This window comes from Macaca fascicularis, chromosome 1, assembly GCF_037993035.2.
Source record: "Macaca fascicularis isolate 582-1 chromosome 1, T2T-MFA8v1.1".
Classification (NCBI taxonomy): domain Eukaryota; kingdom Metazoa; phylum Chordata; class Mammalia; order Primates; family Cercopithecidae; genus Macaca; species Macaca fascicularis.
The window spans coordinates 125001627-125026510 of NC_088375.1; the positions used below are offsets into that span (position 1 = coordinate 125001627).

Below are 24884 nucleotides of genomic sequence, written 5' to 3' on the forward strand. Positions count from 1 at the left end.
ACAAGACCCTGTCTCATAAATGAATATGAGTCTGTGTGTGTGTGTGTGTGTGTGTGTGTGTGTGTGTGTGTATCAGGTAATTAAAGCCGTGAAGAAATCTAAAACAGTAAGAAAACAAAGTGTCAAGAGTCAGTGCTCTTTTAGACAGGGTGTTTAGGATGGGCTCTCTGAGACCTAAGTAAAACAAGGACATGACCATGTGGCCATCTCGGAGGAGAGTAGGATGAGGCACAGCCAATGCAGAGACCCTCAGGCTGGAGCGTGCCCAGTCAATCCAAGCAAAGGGGAGAAGGGCAGTATGGAGGAAGCACAGAGAATAACAGTCCAAAGTGGGGCCAGAGGGGGCCTGACCAGACCTTATGCAGCCTTCGTAGGTCACAATTAGGATGTGGGCCTTACTCCTCCTGTGTTGGGAACTATGAGAGGGTTGTGAGCAGGGGAATGCTGGGATTTGTCTTCTCTTTTGAAGAATAGGTGTGAGCAGAACAGCCTGACAGGGGCATGCGTGGAAGCAGCAGGAGTGCCAGGAGCTCTCTCAGGAGTCCAAGCTGGGGAGGTGGTAGCTTGGCCAGGCTCTTGGCAGTGGGTGAGAGGGCAGGTGGTGAGACTGTGGATATATTTTTAAACATATTGCTAGTAGGACTTGCTGATGGATTTGATGTGGGTTGTGAGAGAATTAGCAAAATTAAGGGTACCTTTAAGAGTTTTTATCCTGAGCACCTGAGTGGTGGTGCCATTTTCTAGGATGGCAAAGACTGCAGGAGGAGTAGGTTGTGGGAGAAAAATCAAGAATTCAGTTTTGGACCAGGCACGGTGGCTCATGCCTGTAATCCCAGCCCTTTAGGAGGCCAAGGCGGGCAGATCACTTGAAGTCAGGAGTTTGAGAGCAGCCTGGCCAACATGGTGAAACCCTGTCTCTACTGAAAAATATAAAAAACTAGCCAGGTGTGGTGGCGCGTGCCTGTAATCCCAGGTACTCGGGAAGCTGAGGCATGAGAATCACTTGAACTCTGGAGGCAGAGGTTGCAGTGAGCCAGGATCATGCCACTGCACTCCAGCCTGGGCAACAGAGTGAGACTCTGTCTCAAAAAAACAAAAAAAGCATTCAGTTCTGCATATGAGACACCTATTAGATATCTGAATGCAGATGTCAAGTGAGCATCTGGGTATATGAATCTCCCTAATTGCTATGATATTTGAAGCCATGTGACTAGATGATATCTTCTGGAGGAGTAAGTAGGTAGCAAAGAGGTGAGAGGACTGAGCAAGCCCTGAAGCACCCACAACAGAAAGTTGGAAAGAGAAGAATCCAGCAGAGAAGACTGAAAGGGAGGAGCAAGGGAGGGAAAGGGAAATCAGGACCATTGCGTTAGGTGCATTCTGAGAACAATCCACTGGAGTTGGCGAAGTGGAGGTTGTTAGTGACTTTCACAAAAGCACTTCATTGGAATTTAAAAGGCTGATTGGAGTGACTTCAGTGAGAACTAGAGATGAAGAAGTAGGCAATAAGTACAGATAACTCTCCCGAGCCATTTTGTAATATCCTCCCAACAACCCTGTGAGCTAATAGTATTATCTCGGTTTTATAGGTGAGGAAATTGAGTAACTTACTTAGGGTCAACAATAGTGGAATCCTGCTGGAAATCAGACTCAAATTCCAGAGGTAGCCTCCTATGCTGTACTGCATATATGGTATAATTCTGTCTACAGAATTAAAATTTTGCGATGTGCTTTTGAACTCTGGTTTCTACCTACAGCAATGAGAATAAGATTCAACGTAATGAGACATCTTGGTATAAGTTGAATAAGTTAAATCTACTTATCACTGAACTTTAAAGAGTATTTAACCTAAGGAAACACTGACATTAATTCTTATGCCCAGGCTAACTGTATCTAGTAGCGATTTTAAGCTATTTATCAGAGAGTTAAGTTTTAATTGCTTTCTTAACAGACTCCTTTTGCCAGCCAAATACTCCCTGATCAGTTTCCTTATAGTAATTTTTGACTCTCCTTGGCCTCTTTCCAGCCCATGCCTGTTCCTTCATCCTGGCTATTCTGAGAGACTTCCTTAGAGAGAAGGCGTGTTACATCTTGACTTCCCTTGTGATCTCCCAAATATGGGTTTCATCTCTATTTTCTAGACCCTTAATTATATAATTCTTTGAATTATGCAAGGACTGTATGAAAGGGACCAAACTTTTATGCAGTAGTCATCATTTTAAGAATTATCCGGCCGGGCGCTGTGGCTCACGCCTGTAATCCCCACACTTTGGAAGGCCTTTGGAAGGCCGAGGCAGGCAGATCACGAGATCAGGAGATCGAGACCATCCTGGCTAACACGGTGAAACCCAGTCTCTACTAAAAATACAAAAAATTAGCCGGGCGTGGTGGCAGGCACCTGTAGTCCCAGCTACTCGGGAGGCTGAGGCAGGAGAATGGCATGAACCCAGGAAGCAGAGCTTGCAGTGACGCAAGATCGCGCCACTGCACTCCAGCCTGGGCGATACAGCGAGACTGCGTCTCAAAAAAAAAAAAAAAATGAAAAAAATGAATTATCTGAGTGAGTGTATGCAAATGGCTATAAAGCCAACCTAAAGATGTTCCCATCAAATCCTTAGCTCTACTGAAGGAGATGGACTATCAGAGACAAAGACTATACAGACTTACAGGGCCTCATCAGAATGAAGAATTCAAAGAGAAAGCCAAGATAGCCTTACTTAAAATAGAATGGATTGTTCCTTTACCTAGAACTTTGCTAGAGGCTAGAAATTGCTTTGGTAATTGGTACTGTGACCTTTCATTCATAGCAATTGTACCCAGTGGAGAAATGGATAATAGTAATTATTTAAAACATTCTTGTTCATGTCCCTGCACATGACATCTTGGCTGAAAATTAGAAAGATAAATACTGACATCTGTTCTAGGATACAACAAGAAGGATCCACGTTTCAACAGATCAAGGGGACACGTGGAGCATGGCCCAGCTACCCTCTGTGGGACAGGAACAGTTTTATTCTATTCTGGCAGCAAATGATGACATGGTATTCATGCATGTAGATGAACCTGGAGGTGAGAGCTTTTTAGTGGCTTACCCTTAAAAGCATAGAGATGTAAGCTTTGAGCAGCTTTTCTTTTTACATGTCGAGTTTCCTCTTACCCCTAGAAATTTATTAGTGCCTTACTGATTATTCTGTCCTAGAGATAATCTGTAGCCCCTGTTAAAAATGCCACTTGTTTTCGTACTCTAAGGTAGCTTGTGTGTATGTTTAGGTGTTCTAGAGCAGAGCTGCTCAAAGAATGGTCAGCCAGACTGGTACTGATTTACAAACTCTCTGTTACCAGGTAAGTACAGAAATTGAGAGCAAGAGTTTGGAAACTCTTCTAGCCTTTCGACAAAGCAATTTTATGTCTGTTGGATCTAATGATAAAAAATTAGGGGCTTATGGCTGGGTGTGGTGGCTCACGCCTGCAATCCCAGCACTTTGGGAGGCTGAGGCATGCAGATTGTGAGTCAGGAGATCGAGACCATTCTGGCTAACACAGTGAAACCCCATCTCTACTTTAAAAAATACCAGAAATTAGCCGGGAATGGTGGTGGGCTCCTATAGTCGCAGCTACTCAGGAGGCTGAGGCGGGAGAATGGCGTGAAGCTGGGAGGCGGAGGTTGCAGTGAGCGGAGATTGTGCCACTGCACTCCAGCCTGGGCAACAGAGTGAGACTCTGTCTCAAAAAAAGAAAATTAGGGGCTTATATCTACTGATTAGTTTTTATTATGTTTTACAAAAGCATCAGTTTGTGACATATTGGAAATCTTACAAATTGATCCTTCACTACAGATAGTTTGAGAAGCATTGTTCTAGAGTGTAAAGATTTAAAAAGTGTAAACTAAACACACGGCCTCTCCCACCAAAATATATCTGGGAAGAGTTTTTCTGTAGCATCTGATTAATTTATTCAACAAACTCAGCATCTGCCATATTCCAGGCACTAAGCTGGGTACTAGAATTAAAGATGGGCATAAAAATCTTGAGTATCAAACCTTGATTAATTCTCAGGTCTGAGTCTTCATCGTGAAGAGACACAGTTGGCTGCTGTGTTTGGTCAGGCAGACAATCATGTGTGTGGTTAGACTATTGTTTTTCTCTTTGGTTCCACCCAAGACTTAGTATTTTTGTTTGTTTGCCTATTTCAGACACTGGGTTTGGCACAATCTTTACCTCAGATGATCGAGGCATTGTCTATTCCAAGTCTTTGGACCGACATCTCTACACTACCACAGGCGGAGAGACAGACTTTACCAATGTGACCTCCCTCCGCGGCGTCTACATAACAAGCGTGCTCTCTGAAGGTGAGTCTCAGCATCCCGGTGGTGCACCGTGCCTTCAGTTGCATGTGGTAGGACTTGAGGCTTCGGGGAACCTGTCCTCTAGTAGTGTTGCTTGCCAAGCCAACAAGCCTACCCATGTACATTTTTTTGTTTCCTTTTTTTTTTATTGTGGCAACATATGTATAACAAAATTTGCAGTTTTTAACATTGTATAGGGTACTGTTCAGTAGCATTAAGCATAGTCACAATGTTGTACAACCATCACCCCTATTTCCAGAGCTTTTTCATCATCCCAAATAGAAATTGCACCAGGTGCACAACCACTCCTCGTCCCCACCCAGTCGTCCAGCTCTGGTAACCAACATTCTATTTTATGTCTCAATGAATTTGCCTATTCTAGGTAGCTCATGTAAGCAGAATCATACACTATTGGTTGTATGTCTGGCTTCTTTCACTTTGCATATTGTGTCAAAGTTCAGCCATATTGCAGCATGTTTTAGAATTTCACTTATTGCTTTTTAAGGCTAGAATAGATATATTCCTTTGTTTGAATATAACACCTTTTGTTTTGTTTTTGTTTTTGTTTTTGTTTTGGAGATGGAGTCTTGCTCTATTGCCCAGACCAGAATGCAGTGGCTTGATCTCAGCTCATTGCAACCTCAGTCTCCCAAGTTCAAGCAATTCTCATGCCTCAGCCTCCCAAGTAGCTGGGATTACAGGTGTGTGCCACCACACCCAGCTAATTGTTGTATTTTTAGTAGAGATGGGGTTTCACCATGTTAGCCAGGCTGGTCTCGAACTCCTGACCTCAGGTGATCTGCCCGCCTTGGCTTCCCAAAGTGCTGGGATTCCAGGCATGAACCACTATGCCCAGCCTATTTTTCATTCCTCCATTGATGGACACTTAGGCTCTTTCCATTTTCAGCTCTTATGAATACTGAATGCTGCCATGAACATTGTTATACATGTAACTGTTTAAGTCAATGCTTTCAATTCCTTTGGGGATATATGTAGGAGTGAAATAGCAAGATCACATGATAATTCCATGTTTCTCTTTCGGAGGAAATACCAATGGGTTTTCCATGTGGTTGTACCATTTTACATGCAATACAAAAGTATTCCAATTTCCCTACTTTATTGCAAACATTATATTCTGTTATTTTTGTAAAAGCAATCCTAATGGGAGTGAGGTAGTATCTCGTTTATAGTTTCTTTTTGCATTTCTCTAATGACTAATGATGTTGAACAACTTTTTATGTGCTTGTTGGCCGTGTGAATATCTTCTTTGAAGAAGCTTCTGTTTGAGTCCTATGAATGGCAGTGATTTTTAAAGTTGTGTTCACTGATGCTCCTCTGGTGCTTATGACAATTTTTGCACATAGTAGATGTTCAGTAATACTTGCTGAATGAGCCTATGAATAAACGACTGGACAGCCTTGCACTCAAAACCATACAATGAACACACTTTAAAAACATTTAAGACCGAGCCTGAAGTATGATAGGCAGGAATGGGGAGGGAAGGGCATTTTCAGCTGAAGGAGCTACACATGCAAAGTATCAGAGTCGCAGGAGGGTTTGGCCTGGTGGTGGTGAGACATTGGGTGATGCCAGGGGAGGAGGGATCAGGAGGAGAGTCTAGCAGGGACAGACCAAGCCCATGCAAATTCTGGCTCCCTGTTTTAAATAAGTTATGGTAAATAGAACTAGGAGTGAGAAGAGCAATGGCAAGTAGAAAAGAAGATGTTTTGAGTCTGTGTTGCTTAGGTTATAAAATGAGTCTTCTGTATTGGGAGATGTAGGCCTACGAGAATAAGCCTGAATTTAACCCACTTCCTGCTCTTCCTCTTGTTAAGGGTGCATAGCGATGGCCAACCAGGGTTCTTCTTGTGTTCTACTCATTGGCTCTACAGAGCTCACCTTTCCTTAGGCCAGTTATACAAATAAACACATTAGTCTCAAGTACAAAGACTCTTAATGTGTCATTTTATTTATGTATTTATTTTTCAGTAGGAGGTAGGGGCTGTTTTTATTTTGTAAAGTCCTGGCAGTGGCCTACAAGGTCCTGGAGATGTGGCTCCTGGTTTCCTCCCTGACTCACCTCCAGCTCTTCTCTTTCTATCTGCCCTACCCTCATCACACTGTCCACCTGCCAGTTCTTAACACACCAGGTACACATGCACATGCACGAATTAGAGTTTGCACAGACAGTTCCCTCTGTTTCTCCAGGTACCTGCAAGGCTGATATGTCTGTACTCATGTATTACTTTTTGAATGAGACCTTCCCTGACTATCCTATTTTAAATTCCAGTTTGCCCTCCCCTCCTCACACACACACTATCAATCCACCTTTAGCTGCGCAAGTTTTTTCCATAGTGCTTATTTTCTAGCATACTACATAATTTACTTATTTACTATGTCTGGTGCTTGTCTGGCCCTATTGGAATGTATTTTTCACAATATCTTTTTTGTCTATTTTGTTCACTGATATATTCCCAAAGGCTTACAAAAGTTTTCACACTGGGGACAGTGGCTCATGCCTGTAATCCTAGCACTTTGGGAGAGCAAAGTGAGTGGATCACTTGAGGTCAGGAATTTGAGACCAGCCTGGCCAATATGGTGAAACCCCATCTGTACTAAAAATACAAATTAGCCGGGCCTGGTGGCACGCACCTGTAGTCCCAGCTACTCGGGAGGCTAAGGCAGGAGAATTGCTTGAATCCGGGAGGCGGAGGTTGCAGTGAGCCGAGATGATGCCACTGCACTCCAGCCTGAGTGATAGAGCAAGACTCTGTCTCAGAAAAAAAAGAATTTTCACATAGTAGGCACTCAGTAAATGTTTGTTGAATAAACTAATTCTCCTTCATTTGCTTTCTCATTTGCTTTTTCCTAGAAAACTCAAAGGAGCCCAGGCGCGGTGGCTCACACCTGTAATCCCAACACTCTGGGAGGCCAAGGCGGGTGGATCACCTGAGGTCGGAAGTTGGAGACCAGCCTGACCAACATGGTGAAATCCCGTCTCTACTAAAAATACCAAACATTATCCGGGTGGCAGGTGCCTGTAATCCCAGCTACTCGAGAGGCTGAAGCAGGAGAATTGCTTGAACCCAGGAGGTGGAGGTTGCAGTGAGCTGAGATCCCGCCATTGCACTCCAGCCTGGGCAACAAGAGTGAAACTCTGTCTCAATAAATAAGTAGATATATAAATAAATAAATAAATAAATAAAAATAAAGGAAAACTCAAAGGATATTATCTCTGAATTTAAAACCTGCAACAGTTTATATCATTGAAAATAAGAATAGGGAAGAGACAAGGGAAAAAAGAAAGGTATAAGAAAAATAGGATATGGAGTAGTAGAGAGACAATAATTCAGAGTTATTAACCTGGAACTATGCGCACTTACTGAATCTCAAGAGTCCCTGAAACAAGCCTAGTGTCATGGCCTTGTCTGAATAAACGTTAGGATGCCTTCCTATGGTAGACTTTACTTCCCAGGCAAGCAAACAGGGAAGGAGAATGGACATCAGCCTGTTCATGTTGGTAAGGAGTTAAAAAGTATCTTTTTCAAAGAATATCAGTCCTAGATAATTTGTGGAATCAGTTGGGTCCTGTTCAGGTGGGACACCTTCTTCAAATATGTTTTTTTTTTTATTTTTTTGAAACAGAGTTTCACTCTCATTGCTCAGGCTGGAGTGCAATGGCGTGATTTTGGCTCCCTGCAACCTCCACCTCCCAGGTTCAAGTGATTCTCCTGTCCCAGCCTCCCGAGTAGTTGGGATTACAGGCCCCCGCCACCATGCCTGGCTAACTTTTTGTATTTTTGGTAGAGTCGGGGTTTCACCATGTTGGCCAGGCTGATCGCAAACTCCAGACCTCAGGTGATCCCAAAGTGCTGGGATTACAGGTGTGAGCCACTCCACCTGGCCTCAAATATCATATTTAAAGTGCTGCTTCATTACTCACCAACAATGAGCTGTTTTGTGAGGTGTTACAAGCTTGTCGTACTCCAGGGGCTATATGGTCTCAGGAGAGAGTTATGCAATGATAAACTGAATCTAATTAGGTACTTCCAGTGTATCAGGCTTAATGTCGTTCTCTTCCCATTCAGATAATTCTATCCAGACCATGATCACTTTTGACCAAGGAGGAAGGTGGAAGCACCTGAGGAAGCCTGAAAACAGTGAATGTGATGCTACAGCAAAAAACAAGAATGAGGTTTGTTTACTCTAATGTGTGCAGAGCACAGCAGCCTTTCCGTTTTGCTCTGATCCGTGCCAGGCTTTTGGATGATGAAGTTTCATACTTGATTAGGGTCCTCAGAATAAGATGGAAAGTTTGAGATGAGAGTAATGAAATTAACTTAGAATTTGGGAAGTAAGAACTGAGGAAAGGTCAAAATACTATGGATTATTTGTCTTTTAAAGAACAAAACTGAGGGCTAACAATTTGTGGTTCGCTAAACTGCTGAGTTAAAACAATGGCCAGAGGGGCTGGTAATTAGTTAGGGCTCAACATGGCAGCTGGGAGACTTTAGAGATTCTGCAAGAAGCCACAGCTCCGCCACTCATAAGCAGTGCACAATCTTGCTCGTTGGAAACAAGAGGAAGAGGATCTGGCCTTCTTTTCCCTCTCCCTAGGCTCCCATGGCCAGTGGGTGGTGACCTGCTTAGTGCACAGGGACGCAAGGCAGGCCTCCTTGCAGAGAGATTGGGAACCGGAACTACACACGTGTCACTCCAGGAGATCCAAAGCCAGGAGTGACAGGCAGGCAAGGAAAAAGGGGAAAAAAAATAAGTTTTTATCTGACTCTCACAGAATGAGAGCTTGGGGGACAGCTGGAGTTTCCTTCAGAAATTCAAGTACCAGTAGTTCCCAAACCCTCCTTAGTATCCCTATCACTGACATACACTTTGCTTTTCTAGGTGGGGTTTTCTGTTTTAAGAGCCTTAAATGGTGAGAGAAAGTGTGCCTGCCTGCACCACCTCAACACACTCTCCTCCTTTACACTCGCAAGCACTGTTGCATCTACCCGACCTTCTGACCCCTGTTTCCCATCTGTCTGCCTTGGCCCTGCCCAGCCACTGCCCTCCTCGCCTTAAGCCTGGGCAGGTTCAGTGGCCTGTGTGTTTGCCTTGCTGCCTGCAGGCTCCCCATGCCTCTCCCTGCCCAGCGCTCATTGTGGCTCTCTTGGCCTATGAATGGCCTCTGTCCCTGACCTGGTGAGTGAAGGTTCTCTCCTGGTGGGCCCTCTGCCGCCTTTTCATTGTCATTGCTCACCTTATCCCTGACACACCCTTGTAACCCCCTGCCATTGCCTGAACACCCACACTATTCCTGGGGGAAGTTGGGCCTGTCTCCCCCAACCCCAGTTGACTAGGATTAGTGGAAATCCTAACCACCCTCGGTGACCATCCGGTTAGAACTAATCATTCCTCTTCACTTCATTAATAGTTTGCTTGAACCTCTTCTTTTTTAAAACATAATAAAATATACATAATATAATATTTATTATTTTAACCATTTTGAACCTTTTTTAGAGCACTAACTTTCTTTCAGCTGCATACCTCAACTAGTTTCTGACAATACACTTCTTTTTTCCCCAGCTTTCTGGAGGCATAATTGACAAATAAAAATTGTATATATATTTACAATGTACACTGTGATGTTTTGATATATGTATACATTGTGAAATGATCACCACGGTCAAGCTAACATATGCATCACCTCAGAATTATCTTTTGTGTGTGTGGTAAGAACACTTAGGATCTATTCTCTTAGCAAACTTCAAGTAACAATACAGTATTCTAGACTGTATTCACCATGTATATTTTCCCTCTAAAGCTTATTCATCCTGAATAACTGAAACTGTGTACCCTTTGGCCTTCATCACCCCATACACCAAGCCCCCGAAAGCCACCATTCTACTCCCTGCTTCTGTGAGCTTGACATTTTTACATTCCACTTACAAGTGAGATCATGCAGTATTTGTCTGTCTGTGCTGGGCTTATTTTACTTAACATATAATGCCTCCCAGGTTCACTGTGTTTTCAACAGATGACAGGATTTCCTTCTTTTTTAAGGCCGAATAATATTCCATTTTCTTTATCCATTTATCCATCAGTGGACACTTAGGTTGATTCTGTATCTTGGCTATTGTGAATAATACTGCAGTGGACATGGGAGCGCAGATATCTTTTGGACATACTGATTTTGTTTCTCTTGAATAGAAATGGGATTGCTGGTAATTCTGTCCTTCATTTTCTTTTTTTTTTTTTTTTTTTTTTTTTTTTTTGCTTAAGATAGAGTCTTGTCCTGTCACTGAGGCTGGAGTGCAATGGCATGATCTTGGCTCACTTCAGCCTCCGCCTCCCGGGTTCAGGTGATTGTCCTACCTCAGCATCCCGAGTGACAGATTACAGACGTGTGCCACCATGCCCAGCTAATTTTTTGTGTCTTTAGTAGAGGTGGGGTTTCACCATGTTGGCCAGGCTGGTCTCGAACTCCTGACCTCGTGATCCACCTGCCTCCGCCTCCCAAAGTACTGGGATTACAGGCTTGAACCACCATGCCCGGCCCTGCTGTTATTCATTTTCTAGGAAAATTTCTTACTGTATTGCATAGTGGCTGTACCAGTTTACATTCCCACCAACAATGTACAGGGTTCCCTTTTTTCCATGTCCTTGCCAATACTTACCTTTTGTCTCTTTGATAATAGCCATTCTAACTTGGGGGAGATAATATCTCATTGTGGTTTTTATTTGTATTTCCCTTACCATTAGTGATGTTGGGCATTTTTTCATATACCTGTTAGCCATTTAAATGTCTTCTTTTGATAAATGGCTATACGAGTCCTTTGCCCATTTTTTAGTTGGATTATTTGTTTTTTTGCTACTGATTTGTTTGGATATTAACCCCTTATAAGATGTATGGTTTGCAAATATTTTCTTCCATTCTGTGTATTGTCTCTCTTCTGTCTTTTGGTGGTTTCCTTTGCTCTGCAGAAGCTTTTTAGTTTGATGCAGTCTCATTTGTCTGTTTTTGTTTTTTGTTGCCTGTGCTTTTAGGGTCATATCCAAAAAGCCATTGCCCAGATGAATGTCAAGCTTTTTTCCCTATATATCCTTCTAGTAGTTTTACAGTTTCAAGTCTTACATTTATGTCTCTAATCCATTTTGAGTTGATTTTTGTACATGACATGAAATAAGGATTGAGGCCAGGTGTGGTGGCTCACGCCTGTAATCCCAACACTTTGGGAGTCCAGGACAGGCGGATCATGAGGTCAAGAGATCGAGACCATCCTGGCCATAATGGTGAAATCCCGTTTCTACTAAAAATACAAAAATTAGCTGGGTGTGGTGGTGTGCACCTGTAGCCCCAGCTACTGGGGAGACTGAGGCAGGAGACTTGCTTGAACCTGGGAGGCGGAGGTTGCAGTGAGCCGAGACTGCACCACTGCACTCCAGCCTGGCGACAGAGCAAGACTCCGTCTCAAAAAAAAAAAAAAAAAGAAAAGGGTTGAAAGTCATTCTTCTGCATATAGATATTCAGTTTTCCCAGCACCATTTATTTAAGAGGCTGTCTTTTTCACATTGTATGTTCTTGACACCTTTGTCAAAGATAAGTCAACAATAAATGCATAGATTTATTTCTGTGCTCTCTATTCTGTTCCATTGGTCTATATGTGTTTTTAATGCCAGTACCATGCTGTTTTGATTACTATAGCTCTATAGTATATTTTGAAATTAGGTAGCATGATACCCCCAGCTTTGTTCTTTTTGCTCGCAATTACTTTGGTTATTCAGGGTCTTTTGTGGTTCCATATAAATTTTAGGATTTTTTCTATTTCTGTGAAAAATACCATTGGAATTTTTTTTTAAGAGGCAGAGTCTTACTCTGTCACCCTGGCTGGGGTCCAGTGGAATAATCATAGCTCACTGCAGCCTCAAATTCCTGAGCTCACACAATCCTCCCGCCTCCCAAGTAGCTAGGACTACAGGTGTGTACCACCACACCTGTCTAACTTTGGTACTTTCTGGTAGAGATGGGGTTTCACCATGTTGCCCAAGCTAGTCTCAAACTCCTGGCCTCAAGTGATCCTACCACCTCAGCCTCTCAGCTGGGATTACAGATGTGAGCCACCACAACTGGTTGTTTTGTTCTTGATGTACTTTAAGTACCTAAAACAGTGCCTGAAATATAGCAGGTACTCAGTAAACATCTGATGAATTAATTAATATGTATTTGGATTGTTCTGTGTTGTCACAGAAAGAGGGTTATTTATAACCATATAATAGTAAAAAAAGACAGTCAAAATAATAGGCATTACGTTTAATCTGTAGATCACTTTGGGTAGTATGGACATTTTAACAATATTAATTATTCCAATCCAGGAACATAGGATATTTTTCTTTTTTTTCTTTTTTTTTTTTTTTGTCAAATTTCTTTCATCAATGTTTTGTAGTTTTTTAGTCTTTCACCTCCTTGGTTAAATTTGTCCCTAAGTTTCTTTTTTTTTTTTTTTTTTTTAAGTTTTTTTCTTGTGCTACTATAGATGGAATTTTCTTGATTTCTTTTTTGGATAATTTGTTGTTAGTGTATATTGTATTTTTATATGTTGATTTTATATTCTGTAACTTTTTTGAATTTGTTTATTTTAACAGATTTTTGGTAGAGTCTTTAAAGATTAAGGATTTTTATATATAAGCTCATGTCACCTGGAGACAGACAATTTTACCTCTTTCTGGTGTGGATGCTTTTTATTTTTATTTCTTTTTCTTGCCTAATTACTCTGGCTAGGACTTCCATTACTATAATGAACAGAAGTGGTGAGAATGGGCATCTTTGTCTTATTCCTGATCTTGGAGGAAAAGGTTTAGCTTTTGAATGTTTGAGTATGATGTTAGCTGTGGGCTTGTCACATATAGCCTTTATTATGTTGAGGTATATCCCTTTTATACCTAATTTATTGAGAGCTTTTATCATGAAAGAGTGTTGAAATTTGTTAAGTGCTTTTTCTGGATCTATCAAGATGATATGATTTCTGTCCTTCATTCTGTTAATGTGGCATATCCCATTTATTGATTTGCATATGTTGAACCATCCTTGCATTCCATGGATACATCCTACTTGATCATGGTATATAATCTGTTTAACATGCTGTTGAATTCAGTTTGTTAGTATTTTGTTGAGGATTTTTGCATCTATGTTCATCAGAGATATTGATCTGTAATTTTGTTTTCTTCTAGCGTCCTTGTCTGGTTTTGGTAGCAGGGTAATACCACCCTTATAAAATGAGTTTGGAAGTGTTCCATTCTCTTCAATTTTTGGAATAGTTTGAGAAGGATCAGTCTTAATTTTTCTTTGAAGAATGTTTGCTAGAATTCACCATTGAATCCATCAGGTCCTAAACTTTTCTTGTTGGGAGGTTTTTGATTACTGATTGAGCCTCCTTACTCTTATTAGTATGTTCAAATATTCTATTTCTTCTTCATGATACAGTCTTGGTAAGCTGTATGTGTCTAGAAATTCATCCATTTTTTCTAGATTATTCAATTTGTTGAAGTATAATTGTTCATAGTAGTCTCTTAGGATCCTTTGTTTTTTCTGTAGTATCAGTTGTAATGTCTCCTGTTACATTTCTGATTTTAGTTGAGTCTTCTCTTTTTTTTATTCTAATTAAAAGTTTGCCACTTTTTTATCTTGTCAAAAAAAAAAGACAAATCTAAGTTTCATTGATCTTTCATATTTTTTTCTAACTTCTATTTCACTTATTTCTGCTCTGTTATTATTTCCTCCCTTCTGCTAACTTTGGGCTTAGTTTGTTCTTTTTCTATTTCCTTGAAGTATAAAGTTAAGATTTTTGAGATTTTTCTTTTTTCTTAATATGGACATGTATCACCAAAAACTTTCTTCTTAGAACTGCTTCTGCTGCATCCCTTAAGTTTTGGTATGTTGTGTTTCCCTTTTCATTTGTCTCAAGATATTTTTTGATTTCCCTTTTCTTTGACTCGGTTGTTCAGGAATATGTTGTTCAATTTCCACATTCATGTGAATTTTCCAATTTTCCTCCTTTTACTGATTTCTAGTTTCATTATGTCATAGTTGAAAAGATATTGAGGCCGGGCATGGTGGCTCACGCCTATAATCCCAGCACTTTGGGAGGCCAAGGTGGGTGGATCACAAGGTCAGGAGTTCAAGACCAGCCTGACCAACTTGGTCTCTACTGAAAATACAAAAAAATTAGCCAGGTGTGGCAGTGAGTGCCTGTAATCCCAGCTACTCAGGAATCTAAGGCAGAGCATTGCTTGAACCCAGGAGTCAGAGCTTGCAGCGAGCTGAGATCACACCACTGCACTTCAGCCTGGGTGACAGAGTGAGACACCGTCTCAAAAAAAAAAAAAGAAAAGATACTTGAGGTGATTTCAGTCTTATATGTGTTAAGGTTTGTTTTGTGGCCTATCCTGGAGAATATTCTCTGTGCACTTGAAAAGAATGTGTATTCTGCTGCTGTTGGGTTAAGTGTTCTGTATATGTCTGTTAGGTCCATTTGTATGGTGGTGTTCAAGTTTGCTCTTTCCTTACTGGTTTTCTGTCTGGATGATCCATCATTGAAAGTACAGTATTGAAGTCCCTTACTATTATTGTATTGTTGTCTACCTCTTCCTTCAGTTTTGTTAATGTTTGCTTTATACATTTAGGTGCTCTAATGTTGAGTGCATTTATATTCACCAATGTTATAGGCTCTTGATGAATTGACACCTTTATCATTGTGTGGTAACTATCTTTATCCCTTGTGATAGTTTTTTACTTAATGTCTATTTTGTCTGATATAAATATAGCCACCCCTGGCTGGGCACAGTGGCTCACGCCTGTAATCCCAGCACTTTGGGAGACCAAGGCGGGCAGATCACAAGGTCAGGAGATCAAGACCATCCTCGCTAACATGGTGAAACCCCATCTCTACTAAAAATACAAAAAATTAGCCGGGCCTGGTGGTGGGCACCTGTAGTCCCAGCTAGTCGGGAGGCTGAGGCAGGAGAATGACGTGAACCCAGGAGGCGGAGCTTGCAGTGAGCCGAGATCGCGCCACTGTACTCCACCCTGGGCAACAAAGTGAGACTTGGTCTCAAAAATAATAATAATAAATAAATATAGCCACCCCTGCTCTCTTTTGGCTACCATTTGTGTGGAATATCTTTTTTTGATCTCTACTTTCAGCCTATGTGTCCCCTTACACACATAGTCCTTTACAGATGGCTTCAGCAGGGGAATCTCTTACCAGGTAGCTCATCCAGAGATTCTTGCAGGGCAACTGACAGGTTCTGCAGGTAGGTGGGCCTGGTGCCTTGGGCTTTGGGAGTAGCTTGGAGGCTGGGTCCTGTGCAGCAGGCCTGGCAGTGGAATCCACTAGAGTGGACCTTGTAAGTGGGTCTTCAGGTGAAACACCTGGAGCCTGGTAAGTGAATCTGCAGGAGCCAACCTGGTGCGGGCTACCCTTAGCCTTCAGGGGCTGGCCTGATGCAGTGGTCCACTTGGCTGGGTCTGTGAGAGTGGGCATGGAGCCTAAGACACCAGTTTCTTAAAGACAAGACTGGATCTTATTTCCAACTACCATCACATCTTGTACAGTGTCTGAAGTATATCAGGTGCTTATCAAGTTTATTTGTGTGGAGTCCGCCTTTAAACATTGGTCAGAGGCTTTGATGTAATGCAAAAATAAAATAAACTGAGGCAGGTTACCCATGAGGAAATAATTGTATATTTGCTTCCAGATATTGTAGTACATTTCAGAATCAAGAGTATGCCACTGGGCTACAACTCAACAACAAACAAATAGCTTGAATAAAAAATAGGCAAATAACTTAAATAGACATTTCTCCAAAAACGATATAGAAGTGACTAACAAGCATATAAAAAGAGGCTCAACATCACTAATCATTAGGAAAATGCAAGTCAAAACCCCAATGAGATATCTCCTCACACAGATTAGGTTGGCTACTATTTTAAAAAGTGTTGGCAAGGATATGGAGAAATTGGAGCCCTGGTGCACTTTTGGTAAAAATGTAAAATGGTGCAGCTGCTACAGAAAACAGCATAGTAGTTCCTAAAAAAAATTAAAAATAGGATTATCATATCCAGCAATTCCAGTTCTGGGGTATACATCCAAAAGAATTGAAAGCAGGTTCTCAAAAAGATATTTGTACAATCATGTACATAGCAACATTATTCATGATAGCCAAAAGGTGGAAGCAACTTGTGTCTATTGACAGATAAATGAGTAAATAAAGTGTGGGGTGTGTGTGGATACACATACACACACACACAATTAAATAATATTTAGCCTTTAAAAGGGAGGAAATTCTGACATACGCTATTAATACAACATGGATGAGCCTTGAGGACATTATGCCAAGTGAAATAAGTCAGACACAAAATGACAAATATTATATGATTCTACTTATATGAGCTTCCTAGAGTAGCCAAATTCATAGAAAACACAAAGTAAAATGGTAGTTTCTGGGAGCTGGGAGGAGGAAGAAGTAGGGAACTGTTGCTTATTTGGTGACTGAATTTTATAAGATGAAAAGGTTTAGAGATGTGATTGTACAACAATGTGAAAATACTTAACACTACTGAACTATACACCTAAATAGTAAATAAAAGGTTAAGATGGTACATTTACCTAGGTCTGGGTTAACTTAAAGCTTTATTGGAAGGGCTCTGTGAAATGATTAAAGAAATCGTATCTTTGGTTCTAATCTAAGCTTTTGTTTCTTTTCACAGTGCAGCCTTCATATTCATGCTTCCTACAGCATCTCCCAGAAACTGAATGTTCCAATGGCCCCACTCTCAGAGCCGAATGCCGTAGGCATTGTCATTGCTCATGGTAAGAAACCTCCCACTCACCGCCTCCAACTGGAACAGTGGCTGAGCACACTGAAACTCAGCCGCAGGCTTTGAACGCTCTGAGAAAAAACACTGTGGATGCTTTTACATTCCTTTGGTAGAATTTCTTACATTACAACAACACTTTGGGTTTTTCATCAGCTTTTATCAGAGAGAGCAACACAACTTCTCCCAAGTTTTTGGTGGTTTTCTTTCCTACTAAAAGAGACTTGATGGGAAATAATCAGAATAAATTCATTCAAAATTATTCTCTCTTGAGTAAATGCTCTCTGTTTCATTGCCTATTTGTGCTGATGAGATGGCGGATTATGTTGCAGGTAGCGTGGGGGACGCCATCTCAGTGATGGTTCCAGATGTGTACATCTCAGATGATGGGGGTTACTCCTGGACAAAGATGCTGGAAGGACCCCACTATTACACCATCCTGGATTCTGGAGGCATCATTGTGGCCATTGAGCACAGCAGCCGTCCTATCAATGTGATTAAGTATGCATGAACTCATCTCACACACATTGTCTGCATAGAGGGCAACTTGGGGGATGGTCTTCAGTTTATTGGGGGGATGTTACAGACTATAATTCAAATTTTTGCATTTGACAGAACTATAGATAAGATTCTAGAAAGGATTGCTTTTAAAATGGCGTTGTTTTTTCGTCTCATTGCCTCTAGCTAACATATTTGTCACTTCTTAAAAACATTCTTTCTGGGTTGGGCGCAGTGGCTCATGCCTTTAATCCCAGCACTTTGGGAGGCCAAAGCAGGAGGATCACTTGAGCCCAGGAGTTCAAGACCAGCCTGGGCAACATAGGGAGACCCTGTCTCTAATATTATTTCAATTTAAAAAAAAAAAAAATATATATATATATATATATATATATATATATATTCTTTCTGTCTACAAAATTATTATGGAAGCGTTCAAGCACTCTAGATTGAAAATGACTTCTTAAGTATAAGTTCTGAGCCGGGTATGGTGGCACACACCTGTAATCCCAGCACTTTGAGAGGCCAAGGTGGGTGGATCGCTTGAGCCAGGAGTTCAAGACTAGCCTGGGCAATGTGACAAACCGCTGTCTCCATAAAAAAAAGAAAAATTAGCTGGACGTGGTGGTGCATGCCTTTGGTTCCAGCTACTTGGGAGGCCGAGGTGGGAGGATCACCTGAGGAGGTCGAGGCCACAGTGAGCCGAGATCATACCACTGCACTCCAGCCTGGGTGACAGAGTGAGATCCTGTCTCAAAGAAAAAAAGAAGTATAAGTTCTTATAAAATAATTTGATTGTTATTTATTTATTTATTCATTGAGATGGAGTTTCGCTGTTGTCACCCAAGCTGGAGTGCAGTGGTGCAATCTTGGCTCACTGCAACCTCCCGCCGCCCAGGTTCAAGTGATTCTTGTGTCTCAGTCACCTGAGCAGCTGAGATTACAGGCATGCACCACCACACCCAGCTAAATTTTGTGAGTTTTTTTTTTTTTTTTGGGTAGAGACGGGGTTTTGTCATGTTGGTCAGGCTATTCTTGAACTCCTGACCTCAGGTGATTCACCTGCCTCAGCCTCCCAAAATGCTGGGATTACAGGCGTGCACCACCACAGCCAGCCTTAAATTTATTAATTTAAAAGCCACTTCTTACCTGGGTCACTCTCCTGTCTTTCCTTTGAAATAATTTCTGCAAAGATATTTACTTTCATACTCTCTCTGAACAAATCTCTTTTGCTTATCCTGTTAACCACAGACATTAAAAGTAAAAATAGTTGGCCGGGTGCGGTGGCTCACACCGATTATCTTGGGAGGCCAAGGCGGGAAGATTACCTGAGGTCAAGAGTTCGAGACCAGCCTGCGCAACATGTGAAACTCCATTTCTACTAAAAATACAAAAATTAGCTGGGTGTGGTAGCACGTGCCTGTAATCCCAGCTACTCGGGAGGCTAAGGCATGAGAATCTCTTGAACCCACGAGGCAGAGGTTGCAGTGAGCCGAGATCGTGCCACTGCACTCCAGCCTGGTGACAGAGTGACACTCCATCTCAGAAAAAAAAAAAAAAAAAGATTAAAATAGTTGTCAGCCAATAAGCCATCACCTAAATGTGTAAGGGTTTTTGTCTGGTTTGGGGTCAAAAAGCCAGAGTGGTTTTCTGAATTCCCAGTATACGTGGATCCTCTGTCATGATCTTTCTCTAATCGTGGTTTCAGGTTCTCCACAGACGAAGGTCAGTGCTGGCAAACCTACACGTTCACCAGGGACCCCATCTATTTCACTGGCCTAGCTTCAGAACCTGGAGCGAGGTCCATGAATATCAGTATTTGGGGCTTCACAGAATCTTTCCTGACCAGCCAGTGGGTCTCCTACACCATTGATTTTAAAGATATCCTTGAAAGGAACTGTGAGTGTCTCCTTTGACCTTTTCTACCAGCAACCTAAGCCTATTTTCCTAAATAATCAATATGGTTTGATTTCTGTTAGCTGGAATCAGCAGATGCATATTCACATGAAAGAGGATTGACAGATGTTCTGTGCGGGTGATTAAGTAATGGAATGGCATCAGAAAAACAGCCTCCTCCTTGGTGCTAGCACTGTCCAGGAGAAATATGAGGGTCACATATGTCATTTAAATTATTCTGTCAGTTACATTATAAAAGTAAAAAGAAAGGTGATATTAATAAAATAAACTTAATATATACAAAATATTATTTCAACATTAAGCAGTATTAAAGGACCAGAAAATAGCTTCAGAAAAAGATTCATAATGTTCATTACACAGTGTTCCCGAAGTGTCACAAGCAAACCCTGATCTCAGTGCCAAACAAAGGTGCTGGCATTATATAAGAAATAAGGGGAATGGCCAGGCGCAGTGGCTCATGCCTGTAATCCTAGCACTTTGGGAGGCCAAGATGGGCAGATCACGAGGTCAGGAGTTCGAGACCAGCCTGGCCAACAGGGCGAAACCCCGTCTCTACTAAAAATACAAAAATTAGCCAGGTGAGGTGGCGGGTGCCTGTAATCCCAGCTAGTCGGGAGGCTGGGACAGGAGAATCATTTGAACCCGGGATGAAGAGGTTGTAGTGAGCCAAGATCGTGCCATTGCACTCCAGCCTGGGTGACAAGAGCAAGACTCCATCTCAAAAAAAAAAAAAAAGAAGGGGGATAAAGGAAAACACTGGAAAAAGGATGACCTGTAGTTAAGTGTTGGCATGATGCAATAAAAGACTTAACATTTCCAGACACTTTAGTTGAATTTGGTTCTTTGAGACTCATGAGCTCATTTCCTCAGTGTGTTGATTTAGTGACTCCTGAGGGAGCAGACCCTTGGTTTGGACCTTACTTTTCCATAAGACGTTCAAATAGATTTAATGCCTGAGGGTCGCTGTCATTTAAATCCATTCAGTAGTCTGTACAGAAGCTGGCTTGGGAGTTCTCCCCTCAGCAGGCAGTTTTCCAGTTACCCCTAAAGTTTAATGTCATTAAAAGATTTGTTAGGCACCTGCTCTTTAGCAGGCTCTATGCTGGTCTTCATTTCCCGAAGGATAAAACCTAATCCACTGTCTTTAGGTCACAGCCTTTGAGTCGTTTTTCCAGTAGATGATACGACATACTAAGCCAGAAACTAGGTTCATCAGCAATCTGCATTTGAGAGCCGGTCAATTGGAGCTAGAAGTCTAGGAAGAGGATGTTTTCCCTTCTGCCTTAAGCCAGTGAACACATGGTGAAATTGAACCTGTGTTCTTGGCTAATTAGTATCTTGTCCTAAACAAAGAGCTCCCTGGCCCTGAGTGGAAAATATCTGGTTGCTTACATCTGACAGCTCCTTGACTGAGGGCGTAGGTGTGCAAGACACACAGACAACAGCCTCTTAGTTTGGAAGGAACTTGAGAGATTTTCTATCCAGCTCCCACTTCAAAACAAGTAGGGTTTTTCCTAATCCTCAGATGGATGTTGAGATGGAAAGAATACTCTTTTGGCATGAGGAAATGCAATTGCTAGTAGGCTCTAGACTAGTGTAGCTTTCTGTTTGCAATTCCAAAATGAAGGAATAGGTTGAGTCAGACATTCCCACTTTCCCTCTCCTTGTTCTACCTATAGCCTGGCAGCTGCCTCCCGTGGGTGGGTTCTGTGCTGTGCACTTTTCCTGAACAGTCTGTCTCTCATTCAGGTGAAGAGAAGGACTATACCATATGGCTGGCACACTCCACAGACCCTGAAGATTATGAAGATGGCTGCATTTTGGGCTATAAAGAACAGTTTCTGCGGCTACGCAAGTCATCCGTGTGTCAGAATGGTCGAGACTATGTTGTGACCAAGCAGCCCTCCATCTGCCTCTGTTCCCTGGAGGACTTTCTCTGGTATCGGCATTCCTCAGATTTCTCTATCTCCCCTTCCCTGTTGGAGGAGGTGAAAGACAGTTTTCTTATAGGCTAACAAATATTGAAATCCAACCGGGCACCGTGGCTCACACCTGTAATCCCAGCACTTTGGGAGGTCGAGGCAGGTGGATCACTTCAGGCCAGGAGTTCGAGGTCAGCCTGGCCAACATGGTGAAACTCTGTCTCTACAAAAAAAAAAAATTAGCTGGGTGTGGTGGCACATGCCTGTAATCCCAGCTGCTCAGGTGGCTGAGACACAAGAATCACTTGAACTTGGGAGGCAGAGGTTGCAGTGAGCCAAGATCGCGCCATTGCACTCCAGCCGGGGCGACAGAGCGAGACTCTTGTCCCAAAAGAAATTGAAACCCTTTTCTCCAAGAGTGGAGAACTGCTGCTTCTTATCAAGGAAACTGAGGCACAGAGAAAGGAAACCAAAATTGTTAATAATTAGATAATATAATCATATTAGACAGTTAATGGGCAGAACCAGCAACGAACCCCAGAAATCCTGAGTTGACAGTGGTGGGAAGGAGAGAAGTGATATAAGAAAGAAGAGAAGCCAGGCGTGGTGGCTCACGCCTGTAATCCCAGCACTGTGGGAGGCCACGGCAGGCAGATCATGAGGTCAAGAGATCGAGACCATCCTGGCTAACATGGTGAAACCCCATCTCTACTAAAAAATACAAAAAACTAGCTGGGCGTGGTCGGGGGCTCCTGTAGTCCCAGCTGCTTGGGAGGCTGAGGCAGGAGAATGGCATGAACCCGGGAGGCAGAGCTTGCAGTGAGCCGAGATCACGCCACTGCACTCCAGCCTAGGGGACAGAGTGAGACTCTGTCTCAAAAAAAAAAAAAGAAGAGAATAAAACAAAAATCTGTAGGAAATAAAGACAAAAACACCAAAAGAAGTGGTAGAGGAGCAAAGAGGAAATTGGACTTTAGAAAATAGCCTGAGGCCCGGCACGGTGGCTCATGCCTGTAATCCCAGCACTTTGGGAGGCCAAGGAGGGTGGATTGCTTAAACTCAGGAGTTTGAGACCAGCTTGGGCAATATGACAAGACCCCATCTCAAACGAAAACAAAGAAAGAGAAAGAAAACTCCCTGACAGCATGAGCTCGGCAGGCGGACACTAGGTTTTGGATCCTCTGCAAGAATCGAGGCAGAGAGATGGTGGTTGGTCCTGAGACTAGAGGTGACATCAGTATAGTCATGGTCCCATTAAGGTTTAGAGGCCATCAAAGTGGACTCCCTAGAGTTCAGGACCATCCAGACTTAAGGATTAGTTACTTGGCTGGCATCGGGTTAGTTGATTATATAAGGGCATGAGTCCCTGGATAGCTTAAATGAGGTAATTTTGGGGCAAATAAGAGGAACTGCTTCACATCACAGATGATGATCTTATGAAACTTGTTACCTGTAAAAGATACTGACACAAGATAAAAGTAGATCCTAAAGGATTCGGACAAAGAAGGGAAGCAGATAGCAGCCCTGGCCCTGCATGTCATGTTCTCTCAAATCGCAGGTGACTGTAGAATATAGTTCTGACCAAAATGCAGGTCTGACCCAGTGTGGTTCCTCCTGCATGGCTCACACCTGTGTGTGGCATGATCAAGGGTCCTCCCTTCTCTGTTTCCGTAAGGATCACCTTTGGTGTTCCTGTAGGGTTGGAGGTCATTGATGAACCTGTAACACTCTAAAGGGTTCTCTCCTATCCTTGACTCCACATATGCCAGGCTCTTCACATGTGCTTCTGCTCTTCTCCAGCAATGCTGTGGTTCTTCAGACCTCCATGCCACTGCACATGATGCTTCCTCTGCCTGAAAAGTCTTTCCACAGTCCCTGCTTAACCCCCAAGTCTGGCGACTTCCCACTTAGCCTTTCATACTTAGCTCAGGTATCACCACTAGATGGGCTTTCCCTCATCTAGACCCCCAGAGTTCCCCTATTACAGCACTTACTGTGTTTTAACTACTATTTACAGGTTTGCTTCCACCATTAAGCCCCAAATTCCTTGGAAGCATATTCTATTCGATAATAATATAGTAATCATGATAGCAGCTAACATTTATTGAGCACTAACTCTATACTAGACACTGTCCTAAGCAATTTACATTTAACCTCACAACAGAGAGGATATGACTGTCATGCCCGTGGGAAGTGGCAGAGCTGGGATGTGAAACTGGCATCCCAACTCCAGAGCCCACATGTTTGGGAAGTGGGTCCTTTATGAGTGAGAAGGGTACTCACAAAAATCCAGAAATTTCTGATTGAATACCTAAAACTCTTACCCGAATTTCCTCCTGTTATTTGAAGGGTGATATCTTCAGCATATTTTGTTCTCCATACTCTCTCTCCTAAATACTTACCAGAAAAACCTTGAAATACAAGCAGCATCTATATATTCCCCAAATACTCATTGAATACCAGCTGTGTGCAGGCAATGAAAAGCGATAATGGAAAATTTGTTGCAAAACAGAAGGTGGCAAGTGCCATGGGGATTTAGAAAAGGAAGAGAATATTTCATGTAGAGCTGAAAGGAAGTGGGTCAAAGAAGGCCTTGTTGAGGAGGTGGTATGAGAGCTGAGCATTGACAAACGGTAGAATTTGTCCATGAGCATCTGGGAAGAAGCAGGTCATCAATGCCAGTGGACTACTACAAGCAGAGACACCGACAGCATGATCAAGGAAGGGTGTTCTGGAAGATAGGCCATTGAGGAAGTCATAGTAGTCATGATAAAGAAGTAAGTAGGGTCCAGAAGGAGGATCCTCAGGCTAAATTTTCTACTGAGGGGAGGAAGGTAATGTCATGGACAAATATGGAAATGATAAGGAGAGTCTGTCACAAAGGAGAAAACATGATGTATTTTGAACGTCTTATTTCTTTGAGGTTTTGTCAGCGTATTTAGGTGGTAATATCCAGCATGTATTCGAAATACAGGATTAGAACTAAAGAGAGGTAAAACCTGGAAGTTTTAGTTGCAACCAAAAATAGTTGTGATCACTAAGGGAGAGCAGGTAGAGAAAAAGTAAGAGAATGCATTATACCTCCCCCCGCCCCCGGCAGAAGACTACATTTATGGGTTAGGAAGAAAGAAGAGCAGGCAGTGGCAGGGGCAGCAGAGGGCAGAGAAACAGATGAGTGCAGCTTTGCCAGTGCCAAGGTGGGCAGGGGCACAACAGTGTGTTCGATGCTGCAGAATGGGTGGTCTGGGGGAATGAGACCAGAGAGGGCTCCACTGAATTTGATGATTGTTGAGCTTTGGGGACATTGCAAACACTTACTTTCTTTTTTTTT

General features: G+C 42.4%; 1 protein-coding gene across 5 annotated transcripts in view; it reads left to right on the forward strand.

The window, feature by feature from the left end:
* Positions 1 to 24884, forward strand: part of SORT1 (sortilin 1) — an 89627-nt gene that overhangs the window by 54364 nt on the left and 10379 nt on the right. For all 5 annotated transcript variants that reach the window (XM_073999923.1, XM_073999926.1, XM_005542475.5 and 2 more), the window contains 7 exons: positions 2925 to 3069; positions 4193 to 4348; positions 8434 to 8540; positions 17109 to 17211; positions 17549 to 17717; positions 19423 to 19613; positions 21381 to 21570. In XM_073999923.1, coding sequence (XP_073856024.1) covers positions 2925 to 3069; positions 4193 to 4348; positions 8434 to 8540; positions 17109 to 17211; positions 17549 to 17717; positions 19423 to 19613; positions 21381 to 21570 — 1061 coding nt within the window. The remainder of the gene's footprint in view (positions 1 to 2924; positions 3070 to 4192; positions 4349 to 8433; positions 8541 to 17108; positions 17212 to 17548; positions 17718 to 19422; positions 19614 to 21380; positions 21571 to 24884) is intronic.